We start from the raw sequence: 27,123 nt of genomic DNA on the forward strand, positions 1-27,123 counted from the left end.
GCCTAGGTCTTGTAGAGCATGAAGAGTAGAAGATTGTAGCTTCCATGTTGAATCTTGTTCATTGGCCAAGTCCAATCATGAGTCTGTTCATGAGTTATTGGCTATCTCTCTAGGATTTACGATATGTTGATTTGGGGACCAGCACAGTGTAACCTATATATGTATTAAAATTTTGAGGCAAAGTGATTGAGGCACTATAGGTGGCCAAAAAAAGTAGTATAACCTATATATGTATTAAAATTTTGAACTTTGGGTTCTTTTGGGGGTCACTAATGGAGTAGAAGAACTAGGAAAGTATATGTACTAAACTATGAAATTCATTGTTTAATAGGAGGGTGAAATGTATGTAAAGTGTTTTAGTGTGTATGCCATGAAACACGTGCAAAGGGTAAACATGGGTAGTGTTGGTACTATCTACAACACTTCTTAATGATCCTTTAATCCAACACACATTCCCTAAGGTATTATCTACAATAGCTCATGCAAATATCATAGACTTGTTAAAATATCAAGATTGGAAAACACCATCTCCTCGAATCAGATGAAGAGCATAGATACAAAATAGTATCAGGTGCTTCATACATCATAATAGGAATCATTGTGTTATTGCATAACAAACCATTAAAAGGATTCATCCATTAAATTTTTCATAAATATCTCAGCAAGGAACACAACATGATGCAAATATTTGTAATGTAAAAGTATAAATGACTTGATATGTAAAGATAATCACAAAGTACAAGTCCTCCCACATAATTACATGTAAAGATAATCACAAAGTACAAGTCCTCCCACATAATCATAAAATTTAGATTTCATCAAAAAATATCAAGAAATCGATATTAAATAGATAAATACTAATCGCATACATCATACATTTAAATTATGTCATTGATCTTCTTCTTCATTCAACTCTTTGTATGTATCTTCCGATCCAGAATCGACATTGTAAGGATTATTGGTCATATCATCATCATCTTCTTCTTCTTCTTCTTCATGAATATTAACTCCTACATCATCATGATCTTGTTCCTCTTCTTCAACATCTTCGTCGAGCACATTATCAACTAAGTGTTTATCCTAATCATCATGTACATCATCTTCTAGTTCTTTTGTATCTTCTTCTTCCATGCCATTATACCTTACCGGCCTTCCTCTAGGATCATGTCTAACAACAAATGACCAACCCGATTTATGTGGAACCTTTGAGTAAAATACCTGCTCACATTGGCTTGGAAGAACATAGGGATTATTTCCAACTCGCTCAAATGACCTTGTATTGACCATTGTAAATCCATTATCATGTTCAATAATAGTTTTGTCAGGATCATTTTCATTCAATCATAGCCTGTACCATTGGACGACGAAAAGAACTAATTTGAAGGACCCAAAGTCACACTCAAGTATATCATCCAAAATCCCATAGTATCAATTTTCTGAGACTTGAGGATGTATGTCACTTCTAGACGAAACATTCGTAACCTGAAATACTATAGTTATCCCAGAATCACAAGTTTTCTTCATGTCATCCAACTTTTTGATGCGAAATTTATGACCATTGCACCACATATCCTTATGGTGTTTCACCTGCAATATGTCAAACATGTAAAAATTATTGCATCACTAGTTGATAAACATATTTATTCTTGGTCAAATGTATGTTAAAAAACAACATATCTATATACATCATTACAATTGAAAAAAAATTAAATAATATGGGCGATTAATATATTTATACGTACTTATTTATCTCTTAAACCATATGCCAAATCAATTTCTCTCGGTGTAACATTGGACTCCATTACGATGAGCTTCTTTAACCAATGAAGCCACACCTTCCTATGTTAATGCGCGACCAGATTGTTGACATTGTTCAATGTATACCGTCATCCAATCAAGATTGTTTGTGACATACAAACGCAGTGCATCCCACTCACGAGCAACTGTAGAAAAAATAACTAGAAATTTACAACTGGTGTATATTGAATATTAAGAATTAATTAACTACAATGTATATAAAAAGCAAATGTAAAATGAATTCAAATTAATATCCATGAACATCCAATAATTACCTCTCACTTTTCTCAATCTACCTTTCCCCATCAGGTACTCCCCTTCGAATTTGTTAATGGAGTTGGGATCCCAAATGTGATCTACATGGATCTTTTCCGCAAACAGGAAGATATCCAGTAATGTACACTATAGTCTGGTATACCATATATCCCTCCACCATAGAACCCTCATGATGTTCTCTTTGTCGAACCAAAGCCTTCAAAAATTTCAAGTGCCTCTCAACCATCCACATTGCTTGTGTGTACAAGTCCACACGATTCAATCTCCTCAACTTGGTGTATGAGGTAGTATTCTTGTGCATTGAAAAATGTCGAAGGTAGACACTTTTGAATTTCACACATTAGACGAGGAATTTTTGTCTTCCAATATTTTATATCTTCTTTATGGATTTCTTTAGATGACAACCATATACAAGTGATTCAAGACGCAAATATATTAATGAGAATTAACAAAATAATATACAATATATTACATAACAAGTAAAACAAATGGAAAATATAATATCTATACAACAAATTGAACAAATAACACTACTTACCTCATGTATTTTCCAAGATCATATATAACTTGTTTGACATTATTTTCGAAGTGGTCTGGGAGAGATAGAGGTAGAACGTACTGCAACAATTATAAAATGATCCTTTCATTGTTTTTCTGAAACTAGTACTAAACATAATACAATGAAAAGTACATGTAGTATACAAATATATAGAAAATATAAAAGAACATGAATTACCTTAATGAAGGTATGCCAATCATTGATGGACTTGTAAAGCACTGAGAGGGGGGTTGAATCAGTGACGCCAAAAACAATACTACTTTAAACACTGACCAGTAGATATACTTAACAAGTTTGTTAAACAATATGCATGCAATCCAAAATGATATAACAACATCCACAATAAGTAAAACATCCACCATAACACAAGTGTTTATACGTGGAAAACCCAAATAGGTAAAAACCATTGTGAGATGGGACTCACAAGTTAACTCTCTGCAGTAATAGATAACTAACCGGTTAAGGTCTACAAAAGGTTGCTCTGCTAGGAGCGAATCCTGTTAAAGATCCCAAAGCTTAGTTAAAAGCTATACCCTATAAGGAGTAACCGTGATAGAGGATTTCTGAATCCAAACTAATGGATCACCTGGTTAGAGGATTTGTACAATGAAGCTTGTTAGAGATTACCTGGTTAGAGGATTTGACAGTTGCAGTGATTAGAAAACAACAAGTGGTGTGATCTAGTAGTAGCACAACTTGCTTGTATAGATCCTCTTCTGTGCACTCAACACTTCATTACCAACATACTCTGCAACTTAACACTTCTGCCTTTGCATCAAATCATCACATAACATATCTCCTTTTCTCATACAAAATAATTTATTGTGATGTCAATATATAGACATTTAGATTTCATGTTGGCCTCTAGAAATCATATCATAATTTCCTAGGTCCAGTGTATATGGTCAAACAATCATAACTCGTCACAAAAATACCGCCAAAAATTATCGATAAGGATAACTCATCACGACTAGTGATAACTCATCATATAATCAATGAATATTGGTTGGAACAACAATACCAGTTGGAATTAAACATATAAACCGTTTATCCTTTGATGCTCCTTTGATAATCTCTGTTGGATCTTCAGGTTCATGTCGAGTTATGTATATCCACTGGTTATCTCCATGTATATACCGGTTGTCACCATGTACCATATAGATATAAACCTCTAGTATACCAGTTGTAATATAAACAACTTTGAAGTCACACCGGTAGACAATATGAACATATGTGTATGTATGTGTTTCATCAATGACAACATATGATGAAATTATTCATTACAATCATCATCAAGCCAACAATCATGCATTTTCATCCCTGGACCAAATTCACTTTTCTTTGTTATGAGATTGTTTATGTTTGCAGCAAATCCTGTGGGAAAACAATTTTTTTGTATGACCTTTTTTATAACATTGCTTTGTTGCTCCATTAATAACCAAGGAAGGTCACTTATATTAATTTGGTCTCCGTCGCTATTTAATTGAATGACATTTTTCATTGCATGATTGGATTCCTAAATGTCACTACAAATTTTGACAATTTTTTCTTTATCACGTCTTCCATCCAATATTTTCCATAACGTCTCTATTACATTCTTTCCAATATGCATAGTATCAAACAAATGCACAATTTGTAGCTGCTCGTAGTAGGGCAACCTACTAAATTGTCTGCGATACCTTTTTAGTCCCTTTGGAAGGTGGTAATTAATGCCCTGATGACCTTCATTAGGCATATAAGTTTTAAAAGTTAACAACAACAATCATCATCAATTACAGCACGAGTAAACAAAACACAATATAAAAATATAAATTCCAAACATATCATATATGATAGATAAACAATTAGATTGAATGACATTACCTTGACGATTAATTCTTTTATATTCCAACTTCCATAGGCGAGGTGTCATTCTTCGTGGTTTTGATGTAGTCTCTTCTTTCCCATTGAAAATATGTTTTTTCAGTAGTTTGATACTTATGATTTTTGTGGAGGAAGTGCCTATACTCATCAAACACCTGCTTTCCTAATCTTGTTGAATGACGATACTTCATCTTTGGACCACAAACTGAACATGCAAATTTTCCCTTTGTTTGAAGACCTGCAAGATCATGAATAAATGGATTAAATATGTTAATTTTTATAATTATATATATTCAATGGATCATTTTTAAAAATGCATGATTTATACTTCAAAAAATTTAACATTATTAAAGTGTGCAAGTTGAACATTATAACATACCACAAAAATGTGTTAGCCCTAAGGCATCATGAATTGTCCATACAAGCATTGCACGGAATTGAAATTGTCTTTGTCCTATTGGTCTAGAGATGTAATACATAGTGACACCATTCCATAACTCCAGCAACTCGTCATTAAAAGGCTCGATATACATTCATATCTTTAACTTGGTACTTACCTAGTTGAATGATCAAAAACATTTACTGCAATATATATAATTTAATGTACATGACTATTAAATGAAAAAAAATACCTAGAACAATCATTGCCAACATTATGTGCTCCCTCTTTATTGACATCCATGGAAGAATGTTATTGTTGATAACAAAAACAGGCCACCCTGAGTAAATAGATCTCAGCTCTCTAAATGGATTGACACCGTCCGCTGCCAATGAAAGCCTAAGATTACGAGGTTCTTCTTTAAAGTGTGGCCATTTTTCCTCTATGTTCGTAAATGCATAACCATCCACAGGCATTTGAAGAATGTCATCTCGACTTATATTGTGTGCATGGTAATCCATAAATTGTTCCAAGCTTTCGCACCTAAATAATCGTTGCAAACGTGGAATAATGGGAATATAACGAAGAACCGTGCGAAGCACCTATTTTGTTAGTTGATATGTTCGATATCTACTGATATGACATTCAGGGCATTTTGTTGCAAATTCATGTTGTTTATGATATATAATATGATCATTGGAACATGCATCTATTGCTTGATACACCATTCCAATATCTTTCATAATGGCAGATAATTCTCGATATGAGCGAGGTAGAATATTTGATGGTGGTAACAAAAAATCACCTATCAATCTAGAACAAAAATAATAATTTCTTAATATAAATAATATTAATGGACATATTTCAACTTTTATTTACTGGTGATAAAATAACAACAAAAATAGATGAAAAAATATGACATATATGACATACCTTAACATACATGAGATTGTTATGTTGGATAAACCATTCATAACCTTCAAGTTCACCAACAACAATATAGCAAAGAGAAGAGTTGTTTGGGAGCCTTCATAAAGGGGCTCGTATGCCTTCTCAAGTATAGGTAAATCATGAACAACATCAAAGTCATCTTGATCATCATGATCAGCTACATCAGTATAAAATGTGTCATGGATCAATGTATTTGTACCATCATCTTCAACTTTTTTTTCTGGCGCATGATCATCTTCTTCCATAGTATCATTATCTTTAGCTTCAATATTCATACCTCCATGTTCCTCCACTTGGAAAACCACATTCTCCGAGTCATGGTAGTCCATATCATGTGCCCTAGGGCACCCCACCTATATAAAAATGATCAACATAAATAAACCAATATCATGATCTCATTAACAAGTGATTTTTTATGTATATAAACTATTAGAACGATATAAACATTTACAAATGCAATCAATATAAACACATATAATGAACAACTTACCAGTGGATGATAATCATGCCCCCCTTCAATGTGACCACATTGCCTACAATGTTTCTCAGTTGTTGTGATTAAAAGCCTTCTAGTCTTTAAGCCCTTACAATTTTTGCAGGGACAAGAACATTTCCCATCACCTTTTCTTTTCAAGCTAGACCACAATCTAGCAATTGTCTCCTTATTTTGTCCTTCGCTCATATTATCTGACATGATTTTTCTTCACAGGCAAAAAAATCGGGCTATGGAAAATTCAGTCTATAACCTTCACAAACCAAGCAAAATGATGTCACAAGTACAGAAAACATTGTCCGCGCGATTTTTTTTTACTTTTTCACTTTTCTGTTTTTTGTTGGAATTCCAACAAATGTCGGGCAAGATTCCGACAACAATTGGTTTTGTCAGAATTCTGACAAACGTTGGGCAAGATTTTTAAAAAAAAAACAAATTTGACACAAATTGCCTCCTAAGATCCGACGAACATCGGGCAAGATCCTGACGACAGTTGGTTTCGTCGAAATTCTGACAAACGTCGGGCAAGATTTTTTTTTAAAAATATTGACACAAATTGCCTCCTAAGATCTGACAAAATGAAAGAAATCCCATAGCTCGTCGGAAAATGCACCCAAATGAGTTAGTGTCTCACCTATGTCCTTGTTGAGAAGGAAATCCTTAACACTAGAATGTGGAACTAGGAGCTTAATCATGTTGTTTTAGAGCATGTGCCTAAACTTTTTTAATGCTCTCACCACTGTAATGACTTGATTTTCCACAGAGTTATACCTGAGTTCATAGTCCTTTAGGCCTTGACTGAAAAAAACTATGGGTTGCTCCAATCCTTCCTCATTTAACTGTTTTAGGACAACAAATATACTTGCATCTCTCCCTGATGTATAAAGGATGAAATCCTTCTCATAGTTTGGATTTACTAGGGTAGGACCCTAAGCAATGGCTTGCTTGATCTGATCAAAGAACTCTTTCCCTTCATTGGTCCATTTGAAACGCGAATCTTTCTTGAGCATGGTAGTGAGAGGTTTGACCAAGGTTGCAAGGTTTGGAATAAACCTTCTAACAAAGTTGATTCTTCCCAGAAAGCTTTGAAGGCCTTTCTTGTGATGTGGAAGTGGAAGAGACACAATGGCTTCCACTCTCTCCAGGTCTATGGCCAGACCATCTTTGGATACAATGTGTCCAATTAATTTGCTACTTGTTGCGGTTCAAGGACACACCATATTCTCTACACTTTTTGAATACTTTCTCAAGGTGAGAAAAGTGGTATGTTGCATGCTTGGAGTATATAGTGATATCATCAAGATATACTAGTATAAATTCTACTAATACTCCCTTGAAGGCCATATCCACAGCTCTTTGAAAAGTTACACCTGCATTTGTCAGTCCAAAGGGCATTTTACAATAGGCATAAGTGCCCAATTTAGTAGTAAATACAGTCTAAAATTGGTTTGATTTTTGGACTAGGATCTTATTATAGCCTGAGTATCCATCCAAGAATGAAAATCTTTCTGAACCACTAACTTTGGCTGAAATTTGTTCCATAAAAGGGAGGGGATAATGATCTTTAAGGGAGACTCTGTCGAGGTCCCTAAAGTCTACACAATCTAATTTCCCCATTCTTCTTCCTAACTGAAACAAGGTTAGCTACCCAAGAAGAATGCTAGATTGGAAAAATAATGCTAGATTCTATAAGCTTGGATACCTCCGTTCTCATCAAAGGCTCAATTTTGGGGTTTATAGGTCATTGCTTTTGTCTAATAGGCTTAGCATTAGGATCTAATTATTTGGTATGTTGAGCTAACCTAGGGTCAAACCCTTTGAGATCCTCATAAGTAAAAGCAAAAATATCATTATACTCTTGACAAAGACTGACAAAAGTACCTTGATCACTTTGGGAACATACCTTTCCCAAGTTGAGAGCTCTCCCATTAGAAATAGGGACTGATTTGTAGTCTCCTTTCTTTGCGACCAAGTTCATTGCTCTCCCTTTCATCTGATCATCAATGTTGAAGATCCCTTCCAAGGCAACCAGTCCCTTCGGAAGTTTATTTGAGCTCAGATGCATAATCTAATATCCATACTAGTCCTACAACATGCTTTGATTTTTGTGTGAGAACTCTTCCTCGGGTGAGTTCACAATAATGATTCCCACTTTCACCCATGAAGGAAAAACGCGATGGTACAATTCATGCAGGGTACAATTGTGCTACTAACCATTCTGGCATGCGACTTGATTATGTGGCTGATTGCATGGGACACACCAATCTTGTTCCTGAGCAAGATTGTTTTGAATTGGCACTATAGCCTTTGAAGTACTTGCAGCTGAGGGATTCAAGTTATTCAAGGGCCTAGCATTACTCCATTAGTTTTGCCCTTGAAAATTCGCTCTGATGTTGATAGTTCTGATTTTGTTGTTGGTAAGGCTTATTGTTTTGAAATTGTTGCCTCTTCAAGGTCAACAACTCATTGCTAAGTCCTTCCATCAGAGTCCTAAGCTCTTACAACTCTAATGGTGGTGGAACAACTATAGGTGTGAGTAGATGGCTTGTGGAAGCCACCAGAATATGAGCCAAAATAGGTTGTTGAATAGGAGCCTCTGGGAAGAAAGGCATTGGAGGCTTAGAGGACAACTTCCCAGCCTATATTAGATAATTTTTTGCCCTTATGGCAGTATCATACACCCTGGAAGGTTATCTCCTCCCATAGATTGAATCATTGCAGCTATGACATTATTCAAAGCCCTAAGAAAATACAAGATAGCATAGTTTGATGAAGGCTTTACCAATGATGGGATTCTATCCCATGTCTTTTGAAATATATGGTTCAAGTCTCTCATGAACTCATGGGGTGCTCTCTTGATGGTTGTTAGCAACTCAACCAATGACAAATGGTCACTTTCATCCTCAAAGTGCTTGCACAATTTCTCCCCTAACTCATCCCAATTATGAATGGAGTTAGGAGCTAGTCCTCTATACCATTGGAGGGATTTTCTCTAAAATGAGGAGGCAAGAAGCCTCACTGCCACATTGTCTTTAGTGACATCAAACACAGTGCAGATACTCGACACATCTTGAATGTGTTCCTCTGGGGAAGTAGATGTTTCTCCAATAAAATATGGTAAAGCCTTCAAGGCTACTACTGGAATGTTATATTTTTTTATTTAGGACTAACGGGTTGCCACCATTAAAGGTGACAAAGGTGTGTGCTCTAGAAACTGCCATGGCAAATAGTATCTTATTGATATGAATGGTAGGGCCTTTGGGTTGTGATAATCTTGTAATAAGAGGGGTAGAACATGACCTAAGGGTTGTAGATGCTTCTGCTTGAGTTCCCCTTGTAGGTGACAAAGAATCCCTACCTCTAGTTCTCTTATAACCTAAATAAGGAAGCTGAATAAATTGAAAAATACCTCTAGATGATGATCTGGTTTGTATTCTTGGCATAAATTTGCACTAGTATCATCGAGAGTTTGAATTTGTCCTTAAGAGTCGTCAAGTGCTTGATTGATTGCCTCCAAAGGTTGAATGCTAAGAAAAGCATTGAATCCTTAGCATGAATGTTGAAATACTTGTCCCACCAGACGTGCCAAAAAGAGTTGTCACAAAAGTTACAGCCTATGATGATCAACCTTGATCATCAACCTTGTGAAACATGGAAACAAGCTCCCAAGTGTGGGACTTGCAGAAGTGAGGTTGAATCTCCAGAGAAGTTCGGCTCTCTCTTCAATCTAATGCAATAGTACCTAATCCAATGATTCGACAGGGAAAAAGGGAGAAAGAAGGGATGCTTGAAAGAGGGGAAATGAGGTTTGCACCTAGAAGGAATATGATCTTCCTACCTAAAACTGTATCAAGGTTAAAGACAACTTACCCCCACCTCCTTTGATTACTCCACCGGTAAAAACAACAGCTACAAAAGATCAACCGGAAGTTGAAAGTATGGATGTAGAGGATGTCAATCCTAATCCTGAAGTCTTATATACAATGGATGTTGATACTCAAAAGATCAACATTGTGGTAGACAAAGATATAGCTGATAAGACTGACATGGCTAGTGAGCCTCCAGTAGCTGAGCAAACTGATAACACACAGGAGAAACTGGCAGATGACAAAGAGAAACGGGTAGAAACTCAGACTCAGACTGAGACAATGCAACAAACAGAGCAAAAGGCTTCGGAACAAGAACAGCAACAGAAATAGGAACAGGTTCATAAGGAAATAGTGCCACCGGCAACTGGAGAAGTAGAAAAACCATTGCTTAAGGAAATACAAACACAAACAGACCTACCAGAGGTCAATACAAGCTTGGTTACTTCCACTGGTGGTACTCAGAATATAGGTTCATCATCAAGCTACAAATCAACTAATGTGACTGAAGTACTATTAGATTCATTTAAAAAGATAACAGATTGCAACTCACAAGCTTACAAGGCAATAGATGACACAATACTAATTTTGAAGGTAATTGCTCCTAACTGTAATATAGATAATAAAGATTCTTTAGGACAACTTGATACCTTGTGTAAATATATCACAGAGAACATTGAGAAAATAAAGGAAGAGACATTGAAGGACAAATTGGAAATTGAAAAGCAAAAATTCTTTGATGAGCAGATAAAGAAGTGTACTAGAGATTTTGACACACTTCTACTGGAATTGTGTAATTTATTGAAAGAATACAAAACTCTGTACAAAGACACCTATAAGACAAACTTTTTGACTGTAGATATAGATAAGAAGATGAGCAAGGCACATGATGAAATCAATAAACTTGCAGATAATTTTGTTAACTCACCTGATACATTATCAGTTTTTGAACAGAAGATAACAAATTTTCAAGAAGAATTACTTAAATTGGAAAGAGAAAAAGAGAGAATAGTGAATAAGGCAAAGCATCTGATATTAAAACTGAGTCCAAGATTGGACTATCTAGCATCATTACGGAAGGAAATATCTGAGGCACTGATACAGGGACAAAAAACACCGGCAGAGCATTTGCAGCATCTCACCGGTATAGTTAAAAGAACAGAGACAGCAATAAGAAACACTAAAAAGTTTATGGAGAGTATAAACTTGATTTTGGCGGATCTATTTCAAATTGTAACTACTCAGTTACAAGGTTGAAACTACAAACTCTACTGACATCTTGACAACCTTTGTCATTGATGCCAAAGGGGGAGTAGTGGGATGAGAAAATTCAAATATCACAGGAATCGTATGCTTAGGGGGAGCACACATTTTTGGTAACTTTTTGGACTTCACATTTTTTATACACTTTTGAAATTTCTCATGAGTGTTGCCATCAATGCCAAAGGAGGAGATTGTTGGCATATGCACACTCCAATGGGACATTGTAGGTGATTGAAGGTTTTGTCATTGATGGCAACCTTACAATCCTATGGCATCATACCGGCAAGGTATTACACCTACAAGATAGTTCACTAGCATCAACGATCACACTCTACACTAGCACTCAGGACACCGGCACCGACACAAAGAAAGAAAGTATTTTGTTTATTATTGTAAAAACTTTGTAAGCCGACTTGGCATGTTGTAAAATGACTCTTATATATAAAAGAGATCATTGTAGACTTTTTGAAGGAAGTTATGTAAGTGATGTAAGCGAAATATTAAGGTAGACCTATAATGCGAAATATAGGTTAAAGGGTTTATGTAAAAAGTAGAGCAGCAACCGGTACTGAATCAGGCATTATAGATGCTATTGTAAAGCAGTACAAGATATTGGATTTGTACAATCCACATTGTAAGTCAGTGAGACTTCCCATTGAGCAGTGAGCTCTAGGCAGTTGGCCTTCCTGCATGTGCAGGCCCCTCTTGTAAGTAATATTCTCTTATTGGCCAGTAAGTGGATATTGTGGGTCACAAATCCCACCGAGGTTTTTCCCACACTAGGTTTCCTCGTTAAATCCTTGTGTCATGTATCAGTGGGAATCCTAATAAAAACTTGTCCAAGGTATACACAAGATTCTATCTAAATCAGTTATCTGAGAAAAGATGAAGGTTGAGGTTCTTGTGAGATACAAAGGGAGCTAACATTTAGCTCACAAATTGCATTCAAAGATGGATTCAACACAATCAGCTACAACTAAGAAAATTAAAAGAGATATATTCATTAAAGGAGGTGATAATTCACACAGACTTGAACAAATTGAATCTAGGTAAAACAGACAAGCTTTATTAATGTAGGGCAAAGCATTTTTTTACAAATGCAGAAGAACATAGTTTTCTGTAGAAGAAAAGAGAGAAGAAGATCCTTTGGAAAGATACAAAAATTGTCTTTATAGCTGAGGCATAACTTAAAATTGAACTACAGCTAGAAAGCCTAACCCTCCTAGGGTTAGGATGCAAAAAATCTGCAAGAGGAAGGATCAGGTCGACAGGAAGGATTTGATGGCATGCAAAATCTTCTCTGTGACTGTCTAACATCTGGGAGGAAACAAAACTACTCTGCTAATGAAGCAACCCCTGCACATAAGCATGGTCGAGTACACTTCTGGGCAAAAAAGTCTCGGATCTGCAATGAATGAGCATGGATTGTGTCTAACAATGAACCACAGAATCCAATCTAGAGTAATGGCATCGAAATCCGGAAGCTGTATTGAATTCTGATTGGATTTGTCGCGCCGACTGAGCTCAAAAATCGTATCGACAACCACCACCCAAGAAGCATTTAAATTACAACGGCCACCAGAAGTTCAAATGTTAGTCGTTGATCAAGAGATCTCGAGCGAAGATGGACACGCGAGATCTCGCCACGTAAGCATCCAAAAGCCCCAACATTTAGATAAGTCGTCGTTGTCCGATTGGATTCCAAATGGAGATCAACGGTTGAGATCGCGAGCCCACCATATCGGTTGTCAACACATTATGACACCCACTGTGCAAAAATTATATTGCCAAAGGAATACGTGGGGGAGCGAGAGGAAGAACAAGTCTTCTGTGAGCCCGCAACACCATCTTGGAGGAGCTAAAAGAACACGCGGGGGCATGGGAGGAAAAAAACAGCCTGCATTCATGTCACCCGCCTACCCACAGAGCAAAAGGGCATCACCAAAGAGACCGCACGAGGAAGAAGGGAGGGAAACAAGTCTCTCGCTTACCCACCACATCAAACTGGAGCAACTAGAGGACCATGTGGGGGCACGGGAGAACCAAAAATAATAGCTCTCAAGCCCGGAATGTAGAAGAGAGGAAGCAAATGGACCTCGCGAGGGTGAGGGAGCCATAAGTCGTCACCCGCTCACTCACGACTTAAAACCAAATGACCCGACAGATGATGCAGGCATGCAGACAAAGCCAAAATCAATAGCCCGTGTGCCCGCCAAAAAAGGAATGCGAGGCCTCTGGAGCCAGAAAAGTATGCACCAATCGGTGAGGACAAAATGGAGACCGACCCACCAACAGTAGAGAACCCTCCAACCCATCACCCTTAAGTGATTTGACTAGCCAACAGAGGTCACACAAAAATAGAATAGGAGCTCGAAAAAGATGAAGTTCTTCTGCATGCTACCAAAACAGAAAATGCGCAAAACATACAAGTTATCCAGGTGTGCATAACACGTAAGCTATGCAAAACAATTTGAAATTCTCAAATTGGATCTGCAGCATAAGGTTGACACAAAAGGATCAGCAGGGCCTTTACTCCATAGAATAATAAATCTATAGTTAAAACTCAAGGTTATTATTTTGACTTGGGATAAATACATGGACCACCAATGGTAAACAAAATATATAGTGTAGAACGCATCTACCTTGGTGACTATATTTTAGTAGTTGCACTATATGTTGGTTGTAAAAAAAACATAATAATGTATTACTAAAATGGTATTATAGTTTCCTTGGTGATGGTACCAGTTGTTTGATAAAGGTATAATGGTTGTTGCATGTTAAGTGTCATAACAATCATAGTTGATGAGAAATATGTAATTGACAAGTTACCATTTGAGAATGTCATTTTGGATAGTGTAGGCCTTGCAAAGGTTGTTCAATATATTTCTTAATTGGATAAGATAATAAACAAGTTATAAGGATTGGGATTGAGGGGGTTTGATTGAATAGGGCATCAAATGACTTCGAGAAAGGGACATTTTTATGTATGTCCTCTAGGCAAGGGGAAGAAGGATTAGCACTAGCAGGGGGAGAATGTGGAGTGTAATATCCACTTAAGGAGCTCATGGGGGTTGAATTGTCATCCATAGAGATACAAGGAGCCCTTGAAGAGGAAGAAAATGTGTCAACTATGGGGTCAAGGCCCTCATGGAGAGAAGTAATGCCCACAAAAGGGGAAGGGGTTTTTATTTTTTAAGGCCAAGAACCTCTTCATTTTGGATCAAGGAAGGGTTATAATACAAGGATACATGGAGTGGGCTGAGGTAACAGCCAAATCATAACTGTAGAGGAGATAAATAAGCCCTTATTCAAGGGGCACAGATTAACCAATGATTAAAACGTTTTGAAAGGACTCTTCCAATAAAGAAAACAACAAGAAATAAAAATTGATTTTGACATAAGACAAAGTGATTCAACATTAGAAAGATAAAAGAACGAACCACGTATAGTGCCCTCTAGGTTTATGTACCTCATCAATACCTTCATTATCTTCTTCCACACATTAGGTAGGTCATCCTTGTTGAAGTCATTTTGCAACCTATTCTGGATGTTTCTTATAGCCCAAGGGGTGGTGGGTACTTAATGGCATGCATGTTTCTCGGCACACCCTGGGCCCTCTTTGCAAGCACTCAAGCTTATAATCAATCACCTTTATCTCTCTATCTATCGCCATACCACAAGCATTCATGTATGGGGCTTCCTTCTATGGACCCCACCCACCCAACTATATCTCTCAAGAACCTTATGATTCCCACCCATCCCTAATATTCTAAGGCCTTACTATTCAACTATAATGGGGGTGGTGGCGGAGGGAATTAATTATGGTAGGGGGACTCCTATAACTAGCCTAGAGGAAAAGAAGGTATGGTGTTTATGGGGGCAAGGTTTGTAGAGTAGGATAAGAAGGTATGGTTTTTCTGGAGGAGCTTGGAAGGGTATGCTAGGTAAGTAGCCCCTATATTCTATGATAATAAGCACACATAAATCAAAGTTTATGGATGCACGGCAGGAACCACTTCTTCGTGTGCTTCAAGAACCTACTCATCACCTCCTTGTACAAATGAAAAAGTTATTCATTTTCATTTGGCATTATTTATGGGTTTTGGTTTTGGTTATGTGGGAGGTTTGAAAAGCCAAGATTGTTGGTCTTCGATTAGAAGAATGTCCTAACATTTTGCCTAGAATTAAGGAGCTTGGGAACGCTTTGGAAAAGAGAGAAAATAGTTACTATCTTATTGAGATGAAAGAGTTATTATTCATTTTCATTTGGAATTATTTATGGTTTTTGGTTGGTTTGGAAGGCCAAGAATGTTGGTCTTAAATTAGAAGTATGACCTAACATTTGGCCAAGAATTGAGGAGAATGGGAAGGGTTTGAAAAAAAAGGAAAATAGAATATCTTGGGGGACAATTATGAGAGTTAAGAAAGTGGGGTAACTTTTAGGATTGTGTGAGAGAAAGAATTGGACCAATATCTTGACTATTGAAACTCAAAGCTTTTGGGTTTCTAAAATAAGCTTGTAGCATCATAAATTGTAACCCATTACAATTTCACACTCCTCTTTGGGCTCACCCTTTAGTGTGCCTTCTCCTATGTCATTTCAAGCTTATTTAGGGCTCTATCCTATTTTAAATTTCAAAGCACTTTATCCCACACTTAAATGTCCTCAATATAAATTTCAAATCCAATATTAGGGCCCTATTATCTCATTTCCCTAAAAATTGGTGCCTATTATGTCGTCATTGTCAATTACCATTGTGACTGAAATTTTTTGCCCAAAATTTTGGGAGAGTCGTGTTGAGCTTAACATTATCGGATCTAGACTTGAAATTTGGATATGACCATTGTAAGATGACCAAATGCAAAAATACCTTGTGAACCCTATCTATCACATCATTCCTAATTCATTTTGAAGGGCATTTATTTTCATTCAAGAACAAATCTAAGTATAAGGAGCATCAAGCTACAACAAGTTGTCTTCAATTATGTTTTCATGATGGATTTTGTCATCATTTATCATGTTATTGCATCAACACTTGGAGGACTTATCTAAAGAGAATTGTGCCATCAATCAAAGGTATAATCATTTAGTACTTCAATTCAACACTTCTTTCAGATTTAGCCTCTACTCCACGAAAGGGTAAGCTTTCTTTTCGTCATTGTTGTAGTGGAGATTAACACCTACCCAAGGTTTGACTTAGGCAAACCCCTATACAGCCCAACACCATTTTCCTTTTCTTTTATGCATTTGCAGGCTTGGAAATAGGTTTGAGGCTCAATTTGAAGGTATAGGAGCTCAATGTAGATAGAAACAAAGGCAACCAGGCAAAATTCATCTAGAAAGGCAAGGACTACAATCCACTTGGACTAGGGCGCCTAATGCTAGTATCCAACTTATTTAATTTGGAATTTGATTAGAAGTTAGTTTGGAGGATCCTAAGACTAGTTTGAACCCCTATTTGCACTTGAATTCCTTTCAAGAATAGGGCACCTAGCCATAGTGATTTTGAGCCCTCATTTTAGACACATCTTTCTCTCTACATCTCATTTCTAATTACGTACATTTCAATTGACACTCAGTTTTGCACGTCTATTTAAGGTGATTATTGTCAATATTGCATCATTTAACCTAGTTCTTGCATTTTCAATCCCTAATCATATCCAATCAATCATATCAAAAGTCAAAGATGAATAACTCAATCATTGTGCCCATCTCTCCCAAGGATCTGAAATTGGACCTATTGATTATTATTTAGTGGAGCTTGTTGATGTGAATGGGTTTGATTCCTACTTTGCATGTTTAGTTTAATGAATCCATTTTCCACTACATTATAAAGCTAAAATATTAGTAAGTTGGAAAAAAATTCAGGTTATGCTTTGGTTTATCTTCTCCAATCACATGTCCTATTGTAATTATAAATTTCCTTTGACTGATGGTTTTATCTTATTCAATACTATGGAATTTGTGACCTATTTAAGGGAATTGTAACATAGTCTACAAGCCTTTTTGTTTAATAGGTTTACAATGGGAATGATAATTTTTTATTCTTTGGTTGGCTTTGATGTTCTTATCCAGGAATGCTTATAAATTTTACTTGTTAGTCTTTCTTTCTAAATCTTAAGGTTTTATGTTGCTACCATGAAGAGTTTGTGGTATACCATGATTTCCTTAAGTTATGATTGTCAGTATATTCTAATTTATTTTATTTTCAAAATATAAGCTCAAAGTTGTTTGATATCTAATTAGGGTTTGGAGTTTGAGACAACGTGAAACTCTTGCTCTTCACATTGACTTGTATGGGATTTTGGTGGAGGACAATGGTACCATGCTAATCATGGCATCAAATCCCAAGTGCCTAAAAGACTTAATACTTGTATGCATTATTTTTTCTCTCTAATTAAGTTATAAGGTTTGAATGGATTTGGATTTGGATTTTCCATCACTAAGTGGAGCTTTTGGATTAGTTATGGAATCCTTTGGTTGGGATTAACTTGCATCCCCACATCTCTAACAAGGTTTGAGAATGCTCAAGTGAGTGATTGTGGGAGAGAAAACCTTTTGTGTGGGGGGGTTTTTTTGGACTATATGAGTGTTGACTAGTAGCATGCCAATGTAGTCATGACAAGACTACAGGCTATTGGAAATTCTAAACAGTTATAATGTTATAGAGTTTATCTCTTTATGCTTAGCTTAAGAAAACTCCTATATAACCTTTATAATTTGTATAATATGTAGGATTAATATTATTGTATTCATGGTATTTAATATTTATTATATATATTTGCCTATATTGTATCATAAGGCCATTGTAGCAAGTTGGGTTATTCTATATAAAAGGTTGGGCAACTAGATATATGTCAAAGGGTGTTATATATATAGTAGCAACAATTGAGAATGCCTTAGCTACATCCAAATAATATGCATTTCCATATCCGTAGCCATCTAGAGGCTGAAGGTATCCCCCATTATCTATATCTATATAGCCACCCTCCACATATATAGAGACGGTCTCAACTTGAAATAGTTAGGCTTTATATAGCTATATGAGTTAGTATGTTGTTGCCTATGTATTATCTAGGGGTGGCTAAGTGGATTGGAGAGATGATAGCTTTCTACTCACCACACATGATTCAAGTAGGTCTTCTACGGTTCCATGGCATAAAAGTTAGTCAAGTTACATTTGACACCCACGTGAGCTTTATTTAATCAAGTTACACTTGGTAAATGTATAATTTGGATTCCCGTAAGTTAGTTAATTAGACTTATTACTCAGGAACCTCTCAGGTTACATATGTAAAGGTCAATTTTAACAGTATTCTAGGATTCACACAAACCTTCAAATAAGTAGGATTTAAATTAATATACTTTTGTCGATGTTTATACTTATCTTGAGAGTTCATTACAAGTAAAATCGATCTTTGTATCATAACATATACTTTGAAAACAAGTCTTCCTTCAATTTTAAAAAAAAAATGAGGGGTCTAATTTTGGGGCTCCTTGCACATTGGAGATGTTGGACCTCTTTGAGAAAACACTTGATCCTATACACATGTATTGAAAGGAATTTTTTCATCTCAAGTTTGTGCACTTTCTTGCTCTTTTTGCCCATGAGTGCAAAGTGAAGATATGTGCATGTTTGAGATCAATTCTTTCTTAGTGTAAATACTAATGAAAATCAATGTAATAGAATTTTTGCTTTAATACTAATGATTTGTGTCAAACCCAAATGATACATAAAGGATAATCTACAACTTATTTGAGCAATAGCGATCACTAAAATAGAATTATAGATTGTAGAACATACGATAAAATCCTAGAGACAAGATGTAGAACAACTATTACACATTCAAAACAATGAGGTTGACAAATAAAGCTACTTCTATTCAATGCAAGAATAGGGTAAACATGTATGTGTAAAGAGTTCGACAAGGTTAAAAATGAGAATTCTCATGATCAAAAGAGGGGTAACATGTCCTATTTGATTTGCCTAGACCATAAGAAATTCAATCCAAATACTTGAAGAATGTCGCTAGCTACCACTCCTTGATTGGTTCTCTCAAGGGATGCTTATAGATAGTGTAACTAAGAATGAAGACTCCTATGAGTTGAATGAGGTAACACATCAAACATCTTTGCATGTGGCTATATAGTATTCATCATCCTCTCCATCGTGAGAGAATCGTGTGGATATAAAGAATACATTACATTAGAGTTACAAAACAAGAAGCATAAGAGTAGTGACTCATCATAAACCATCAACCTTCTAATTACCTATTGGTCCTATGATGGTCGGCATTGTATTACATCATTGAAGCCATCCATGTAAAAATCTACTTGTCACCAAGTGTGTGAAAATGTCCAAGACATGCATAGTAACACACAATGAATGGTGCACAATCATACACAATTGTGCACGATGACAAAGACTTACATGGGGTCATCCATAATGGCACGTAATGACAAGCAAAGCATAAAGTATTGTAAGTGCTTACGCAAGAGCATGAAGGGTTGCTGAGGCAAAAAAACTGAAGTGAATGCATGAGCCATGAAGGGTTGTTGAAGGAGTGTTGCAGGTACAGCAATGTTCATCTTGGCATTATGCTACGGAAGGGGTTCAACTTGGTGTTTTGCTAGCACACAAGTGTTCATGCACAGGAGCAAGATAATCCTAAGGTCCTCTAGGTTGTTTATTACCTTGAGGTATGCTAATTGAGTGAAGCAATAGGCTAGGGACAATCAACATTTCAGCACCAATCTAGGGTGAGCCATTTGGATGGTGTGAGTTGACTTGAGATGGTGCAGTGGTCTTCATATTGTATGGCTGACACTAATATGTTGCACTTTTATGCTCTTCTTAAGAATGCCTATCAAAATGCATAGATGTGACACAAAACAATCTTACTGACCACTACCTCCTATATATACCCTACTTATCTCATGGCGACCACCCAAACTTACCTTACTACCTATATAAAGCTATAGAAATGATCATGTGACTTAATTAAAGGTTATAATAGCCACAAGTTGGTCACACGTCCCAATGCAAACTATAGGTTAAGGGCAAGGCATCATGGGACTTCATTTGCGGTTTTTTGTCTCTATGACATTGGGAAGAGTCCTTGAGAAATTTTCTATACAAGTCATTCATTATCAGCTAAAAGGACAACTAAAATTTACCAAGCTGCATATTAACTTACAACAAAACACCAAGCTGTTCTTCATTAAGCAAAAATCCATAGGCTGAAGTCACGAGTAGAGGTACCAGTCTTTAGGAGACATTGCTGGCATATTTGCACACTCTTGCACCCACAAGGTTCCTATATGCCAAAGGGGGGAACATGGACATCTAATTGTTGACCGGAACTTCGAAAGAATAGAACAGGAGGATTGAGTAATTTAACATGGTTCTTGTTCATGTCTTCAACTCAGTTTAACTCTCCTGTAACCAACAGGTTTATAGTGGATATTATCCCCACTCAGTCATGTCCATATGTCCCCAAGATAATGGAATAGTTTTTTGGTTACCACAAGTAAACACAAAACAGCGATCAGAAGAAGAGGGCGTTCATTTCCTAAGGTTTAAAATACTTGGAAAGCAACAAATTTCCAGAGTTCAAGATAATTTGTGTCAAACGAATCAATAATCTACGCACAACACTTGCCACATGAGAATCATAGACTAGCTATACCGTGCCAAGGTAGAAACCAAATTTCTAACTCTGGCTCCATTTGATAACTAGGTTTTTTGCTGTCTTCCTTCTTGGCATATTAATCATAAAATCCAATACATTAATTGTAATTTTTAATGCTGTTTCCAGCAGGCAATTTCTTCTCTTCCCAAAAATCTCATCTTAGTTATTCTTCCTTTGTCTTATCCCCTGTCCATCTCTTCATATCTTCTCCCTTTTAACAACCAATTCATTATTATTTCCCATAAAATTGGGGGATCTGTTGTTTCGTTAATCAAGTAGAATAGTAGAGCATTCTTCTCCTTTTTGTTGAGGAGCTTCATTAAATTCCTATCACTTGGTTTTGTGCATTTTTCTAGTTGTTTCAAATCCACCCACTCACAGTTGCAAGTGCTACATATGTTTTCTATATCATTGTATTTTGATGAGGAGGTTCCTTAGATCTCTATTCCTTGGTTTTATCCATTTTCTAGTTTTAAATCCGCCCTTTTGCACTCATAACTACTCTATATGTTTACTATCATTTTGTGAAGGTAGTTCGATGATGGTTTCTCTCCTAGACTTGTCAAAGCTCAACATGACTCGAATGTAACATACACGTTCCAACATTATTAGGAAAAGTGGAACAACGTTAAATTCTGAAAATCATCCATGAAGGGAAAGAGACGAACATTAAAACAATCCCAAATCAGTTAGACTGTAAGCACTAGAGTGATGAACTTGGCAAAGTTTCAATGATGATCCCTTTGGCCTTCTTATGTCTATCAACCCTCTATTACACCTTCAAAATGTAAACAAGAGATCAGCAGCACCTGCCAAAAATATTTATTGAAAATACATAAAGGTTTTAATAACAATTTCTTACTAGCATGTGTAACACCTTGAGGATCTACCAAGCAACTAATTCATTCAAAATTTGGTCGCCATTATTCTTACTAGATTTAATCTCAAACAGTGAGTACAAAATTTGAGCGCAAATTACAGAGTGGAACCCATCACAGGTCAGAAAGTCACAAAAATTAAGCAAACGTGGCATGTATGTGAACCAAGATAAAACCAGTGACAAAGGTGGAGGTGGCCGTTGTGTCATGCCTTAATACAAGAAAGAGGCATCTCTCAAGTGGCTTGAATTAAACCAGAACCCTGATCAAGATTTTAAAAATTATATTTTTCATAGTTGATAATATACTTTGAAGAGAAGACTCATGTCGTTGCAGCACTAAACAAACTCAGCATAGGTATATCCATATATGTGAAATGCACAGATTCTGCATAGTGGCAATGAGTCCCAGACTATTGTCAACACAGTTAAAGCCAAACAGAATTTTGCAACAACTTAAAAGTATCTATCCAAATCAGATAACTCTCGAAACCAAAAGTTGGCTGCACCTAAAAAAATTACCAAATAAAAACATGCCACAAGCATGAACAGATTATTTACAATGTGCCAATTTTATTTGCTGAACTTTGCTGAAAATCTGAAGCAGTCATAAAGATAGAGATTGGATTTCCTGGTGAAGGAGGTGTCTGATTCAACACTGAAACATGAGGGCCTGCTCTAAGTTTAGCATTTTCGTCTGCTGCAGACAACACTTCCAACTCTTCAAGGCCTATCTGTCTTTTGATTAAGTCCACATTTTCTAGAAGGACTTGGATCTCACCAAAAGGTAGCTTTGCATCTAATGCTTGAGGCCCAACAGCCAGAGTCTCATCCTTCTTGAACTTAAGAAATGGCATGCACTGCTTAAGAACTTGCTTAAAATCAGAACGATTTCCAATGGGACTTTTCTTCAAAGCAGCTAATATTTCCTGGTCTGGTGCAAAAGAGCGACTGTTTCTATCATACTTATCTTGCAGAATCCCCAAACATGTTGCCTTCCAATCTTTATATTCCTCTGCTACATAGAGCAATCCTACAGATGGCTTCAACTCTTCAGATTCTTTTGCAGAATTTGTTGTACCTTTCTTAGCCTTCTTTGGAGCAGACATCTGCTTCTGAAGAAGCTTCCTCATGGAAACAATTGTATCCTGTAAATACTTATTAGCACGCTGAAGGGTAAGATCAGGTGACTCTGCTGTTGGCCACCCTGATCTGACTGCAAATCCATCCTTCTTTAGAACTTCTTTCCAAACATGCTCTGCATAATGAGGACAAAGTGGAGTTATTAGCCGTGTCTGGATATCCATAAATCGCCATAGTAAATCTCTATTCATGCCCCCTAAACCGCACGACAACCTGTACTCATCCCGAGCTGCCTGGAGATCATAGAAACCTGTCTTCAAGGCCTCCCTGAACATCATTGCGCTGTAATTATTTTCAGTCAACTTGATTGCAATGTTTATTTCATTATTAAATACCCTGTCTGCAAAAGTAGATGGAGGTCCTTGCCTCAAGGATGCCTCTGCAGCCAAAATCTCCTCCATCCATGTTATCTCTTTTGTTAGTCGAAGGATCGCAGCATTAGCTGTTTCAAAAACAAAATTAGCATCATCCATCCCATCACCTGCATCAGCCAAAGAAAATCGAGTGGCATCTGAAGAAAAATCTTCTATTGCCTGACGCAAAGTTCTAAAATTTCCTGTAGACTTTGACATCTTCTCAGAATTGAGCATAAGATGCCCATTGCACCTAAATGAACGGGGCCATTTTTCATCTGGCAATATGGCTGTGTGATTATAAATGCAAAAAGTGAGATGGTTCTGAATCAAATCCTTACCAGAGACCCGCAAATCAAAGGGGTACCAGTACTCAAACTCTTTTTTCATGCACTTTAGAAGGTCTGAAGGAATCTCTGATTGTGGGAAAGGACCCTCACGGAATATATAATCCCAGACTTCATCTGTCATCTGCTCTGCCTTTATTACAGAGTCAGTCTTACCATACATGTCTCCATTTTGCAAAAGGTGAGAGACAGTGTAATAGGCCATATACAGTGTGGAGTCTGACAAAGATTCAACAAGGAATTGTTCATCCCAAGGTATTCTTGTTCCAAGCCCAAATGATCTGGAGCAGGCCCACTGATTAAGCCAGCTTAGTGTATTTTCAAATCCATGCCTTGCTTCATCAGAGTAGAGCTCCATCTTCGCCAAACATTCTTCAGCCTTAGTTCTCCACCCAGGTTCACCATACAATATGTACCATTGATCTGTAAGGGCCACCACACATTCATCACCTGACCTAGAGATAACCTTTTTCTCAGGCTCACTGTACATGACTGCTTCCTCTGACTCTAAAAGCTTTTTCCTGATCTGAGGTTTTGCTTCTTGAACTTTCGAGCCCTTGAACTCTCCCACAAGCATTGTTCCATCAGTGAAACCTTTTAAATAAGTCAATCTCTTTGCTTCTGCAAGTTTATCTTTGTCATTCTGACTTTTGATCTTCAAATCAATACACACCTTCTCAGCCGATTTGTCCCCAAACTCTGGTATGTTGATTATAGAAATAATTTCAAATGGTAAAACCCATTCATCCTTCACTCCAAACTTGGCTCTGAGGGCTGCTTTCAACTTCAAATCCAATAGAGCCATGTAGTCATCAGGTGAATCACTTGGTACACTGGTTACTATTCCTGTTCCTTTGTCTGTTAGAATTGTTAACATGGGAAGGGCATACACAACATCATTAGCTGTAAGAGGGGACCTCAAAGGTAGACCAATTAAGTCACGGCCTGTTAACTCAACCAGGCAAGTAGGCTTCTCGGGGACCTTGGACATATGTTGATATGCAAGATTGAGGGCGGCCCTCTCAGTGACAACAAAAACATCCGTATCATTGATCTCAAATGCACCATACTTGCCATCAGGCAACACCCAAGCATTTGTCTGACCGTACATGGTTTCCGGCCTCAACGTTGCTGCCGCAAGAAACACTCTCCTACCCTCCAAGATCTTTAATTTCTCAGTGAAAGGCGGAATAACTTCCATTTTGATAAGAGTATATTCCTGAGGTTGTACGCCTTCCCCTGAAGCCCTGTCATGATCTGCACAAGGCTGCCCATCTAAAGGAGAATAAATGGTATAGCGCATATCCTTCACAATTTTGCCCATATCTTTGAGAGTCCTCATTTGCCAACGCACAAAAGAATCATAGAATGGATTCATGTCAGTAGTGATAAAGGAGCGTCTCCAATCCACCCCAGCACCAAACATTTTCAGATCCTCTTTTGCTAAAGGAGGAAAGTGGGTGAGCCAATGATAAGGATCTCTAAATTGGGCTATCTCGCTATCCTTCAGTCCCAAACTCTGCATAATTTGCCACTGGTACTTAGCAGCTCCTTTCTTAGCAGAAGCTTTGGACCGTTTGCTCTTATATTGACCAGGCAATGTCTCGCCTGCCCCACCATTTCGTTGTTGTTGGGAGGATAATTGGTGTTCGTCTTCGACATCATCATCATTATCAATGGGAAACACAGGGGGATTTCCAAACTGCTTAATCTCGTGATCCAGCTTATCGGCACAGGCCTTGATGGGCATTCCAGTGCAGTGAAAAGCAAAAGGGAACAGAACATTCCTGCCCCTCAATCTATAATATGCTGAAGCGAACTCCAACTTGGAGAGGGAAAATGCATGACCCAAATGAAGGGAGCCATTCATATAGGGATATGGAAAGTTGCCAAAATATTTCTCAGCCTCTGCTGGGGGCTCAGAGCCTGCTTCTGCTTTGAACACCTCACCATCTTCCCATCTTTTCTGCACATCACTCTGAATTTTTAGAAGCTGATCTCTGCGTGCAAAGCTCCTTATGCCCTCCAGGGCTGTTGTTGCCATGCTACTTATTCTCCTACTGGAAATCCAAATATTATGTTATAACAACGATGTGTGTAACCTAAAATAGGTTGAAGAGCAAACACATTTCCTTCTAACCTGCCCATTATACAATGAAATTAATCATAATTATAGAGATAGTGGCAACCATAAATCAAATCCACAAATAAATCTTATATTTCTTTAAAAATAGAAAAATATCCTAATCAGGTACACTCTCTTTCAATGGTTCCTGCAGCCCATTTAAACCTAAAGGGCACTAAAAGCCATTTTATATATCTGTTCTATTATACTAGGAAATCCAGACGCTCGCTAACGCGTTTTGATCTTACGACTCTATGATCAAGATGATATTGTGTGTTTTAAATATATGATTCTTCAAATTGTTAATTCAGTTCGGTTGTTTGAGGTTTTTAAAGAGAAAATAAATTGATATTCTAGACCTGCAAAGGAGCTTGTTTTATAAAGATTGAACTTATAGACTGTCGAAGCCTTCACAAACATACTTATCTGATATAACTATAAAATGTTAAAAAACAGATTTAAAAAAAGATTCAGCTTTCAACTCTCAGAATAGCCAAAAGAAAAGTGTACAGAATTGGGTTTTGTTAAATAAGATTGAAAATAGAAAATGGATCCCCATCGTAAAACTTCAGAGAAACAGAATGCACCTGATTAAAGGAATGTGAAAATTGAATCTCTCACACGCGCTTCCAGAAACTGAACAAGTTTTAATCTTTTTGTTCGAGCTTGTATGAATGAAAAAACTGCTGTTCCAACTTCTATATATTTGAGACGATTGAATTTTATACATGAAGTACTCATCCAATTTTTTACATATTTATTTGATTAGATAGACAATGTGACTATCTGGTTTGTGTTACAGGAAACGGAATAAAAAACCCTAAGGATCTGGGCTCCAACAATAAGCTCATCGTGGATTATGTGTAGTTAAACAACTCTGCAATAATTTCACCTTTTTTCACCACTTTTAACGAATAAAAGCACCTTTAAGTAAATATATTAGAGCAAATAATTATATTATTGATTCTTATTTAACATTTGCCTCCGACAATGAATGTAGAATCAGAATTAAGGAATTTAAAAGAAAAAGAGAAGGAATATATTGTTAAAGATGTTTAAAATTGTTGATTTTTCAATGTTTAGAATTAGTATGAATATTTAAAGATGTTAGCATTTTATATTTGTATTTTTAAAGAGA

The 27,123-nt window shown here is 36.8% G+C and overlaps 1 protein-coding gene across 1 annotated transcript; it reads right to left on the minus strand.

Moving 5' to 3' along the window:
* Positions 1-22,262: 22,262 nt before the first annotated feature.
* On the minus strand, positions 22,263-26,870 carry LOC131070406 (leucine--tRNA ligase, cytoplasmic). Its single transcript, XM_058005916.1, has 2 exons — positions 26,573-26,870; positions 22,263-25,920 (listed from the first exon to the last, which is right to left on the minus strand). The coding sequence occupies exons 1-2, from the start codon at positions 26,713-26,715 to the stop codon at positions 22,575-22,577; spliced, it is 3,489 nt and encodes a 1,162-aa protein (XP_057861899.1). The 5' UTR covers positions 26,716-26,870; the 3' UTR covers positions 22,263-22,574.
* Between the last annotated feature and the right edge of the window lie 253 nt (positions 26,871-27,123).

This window comes from Cryptomeria japonica, chromosome 3 (assembly GCF_030272615.1).
Source record: "Cryptomeria japonica chromosome 3, Sugi_1.0, whole genome shotgun sequence".
Lineage (NCBI taxonomy): Eukaryota > Viridiplantae > Streptophyta > Pinopsida > Cupressales > Cupressaceae > Cryptomeria > Cryptomeria japonica.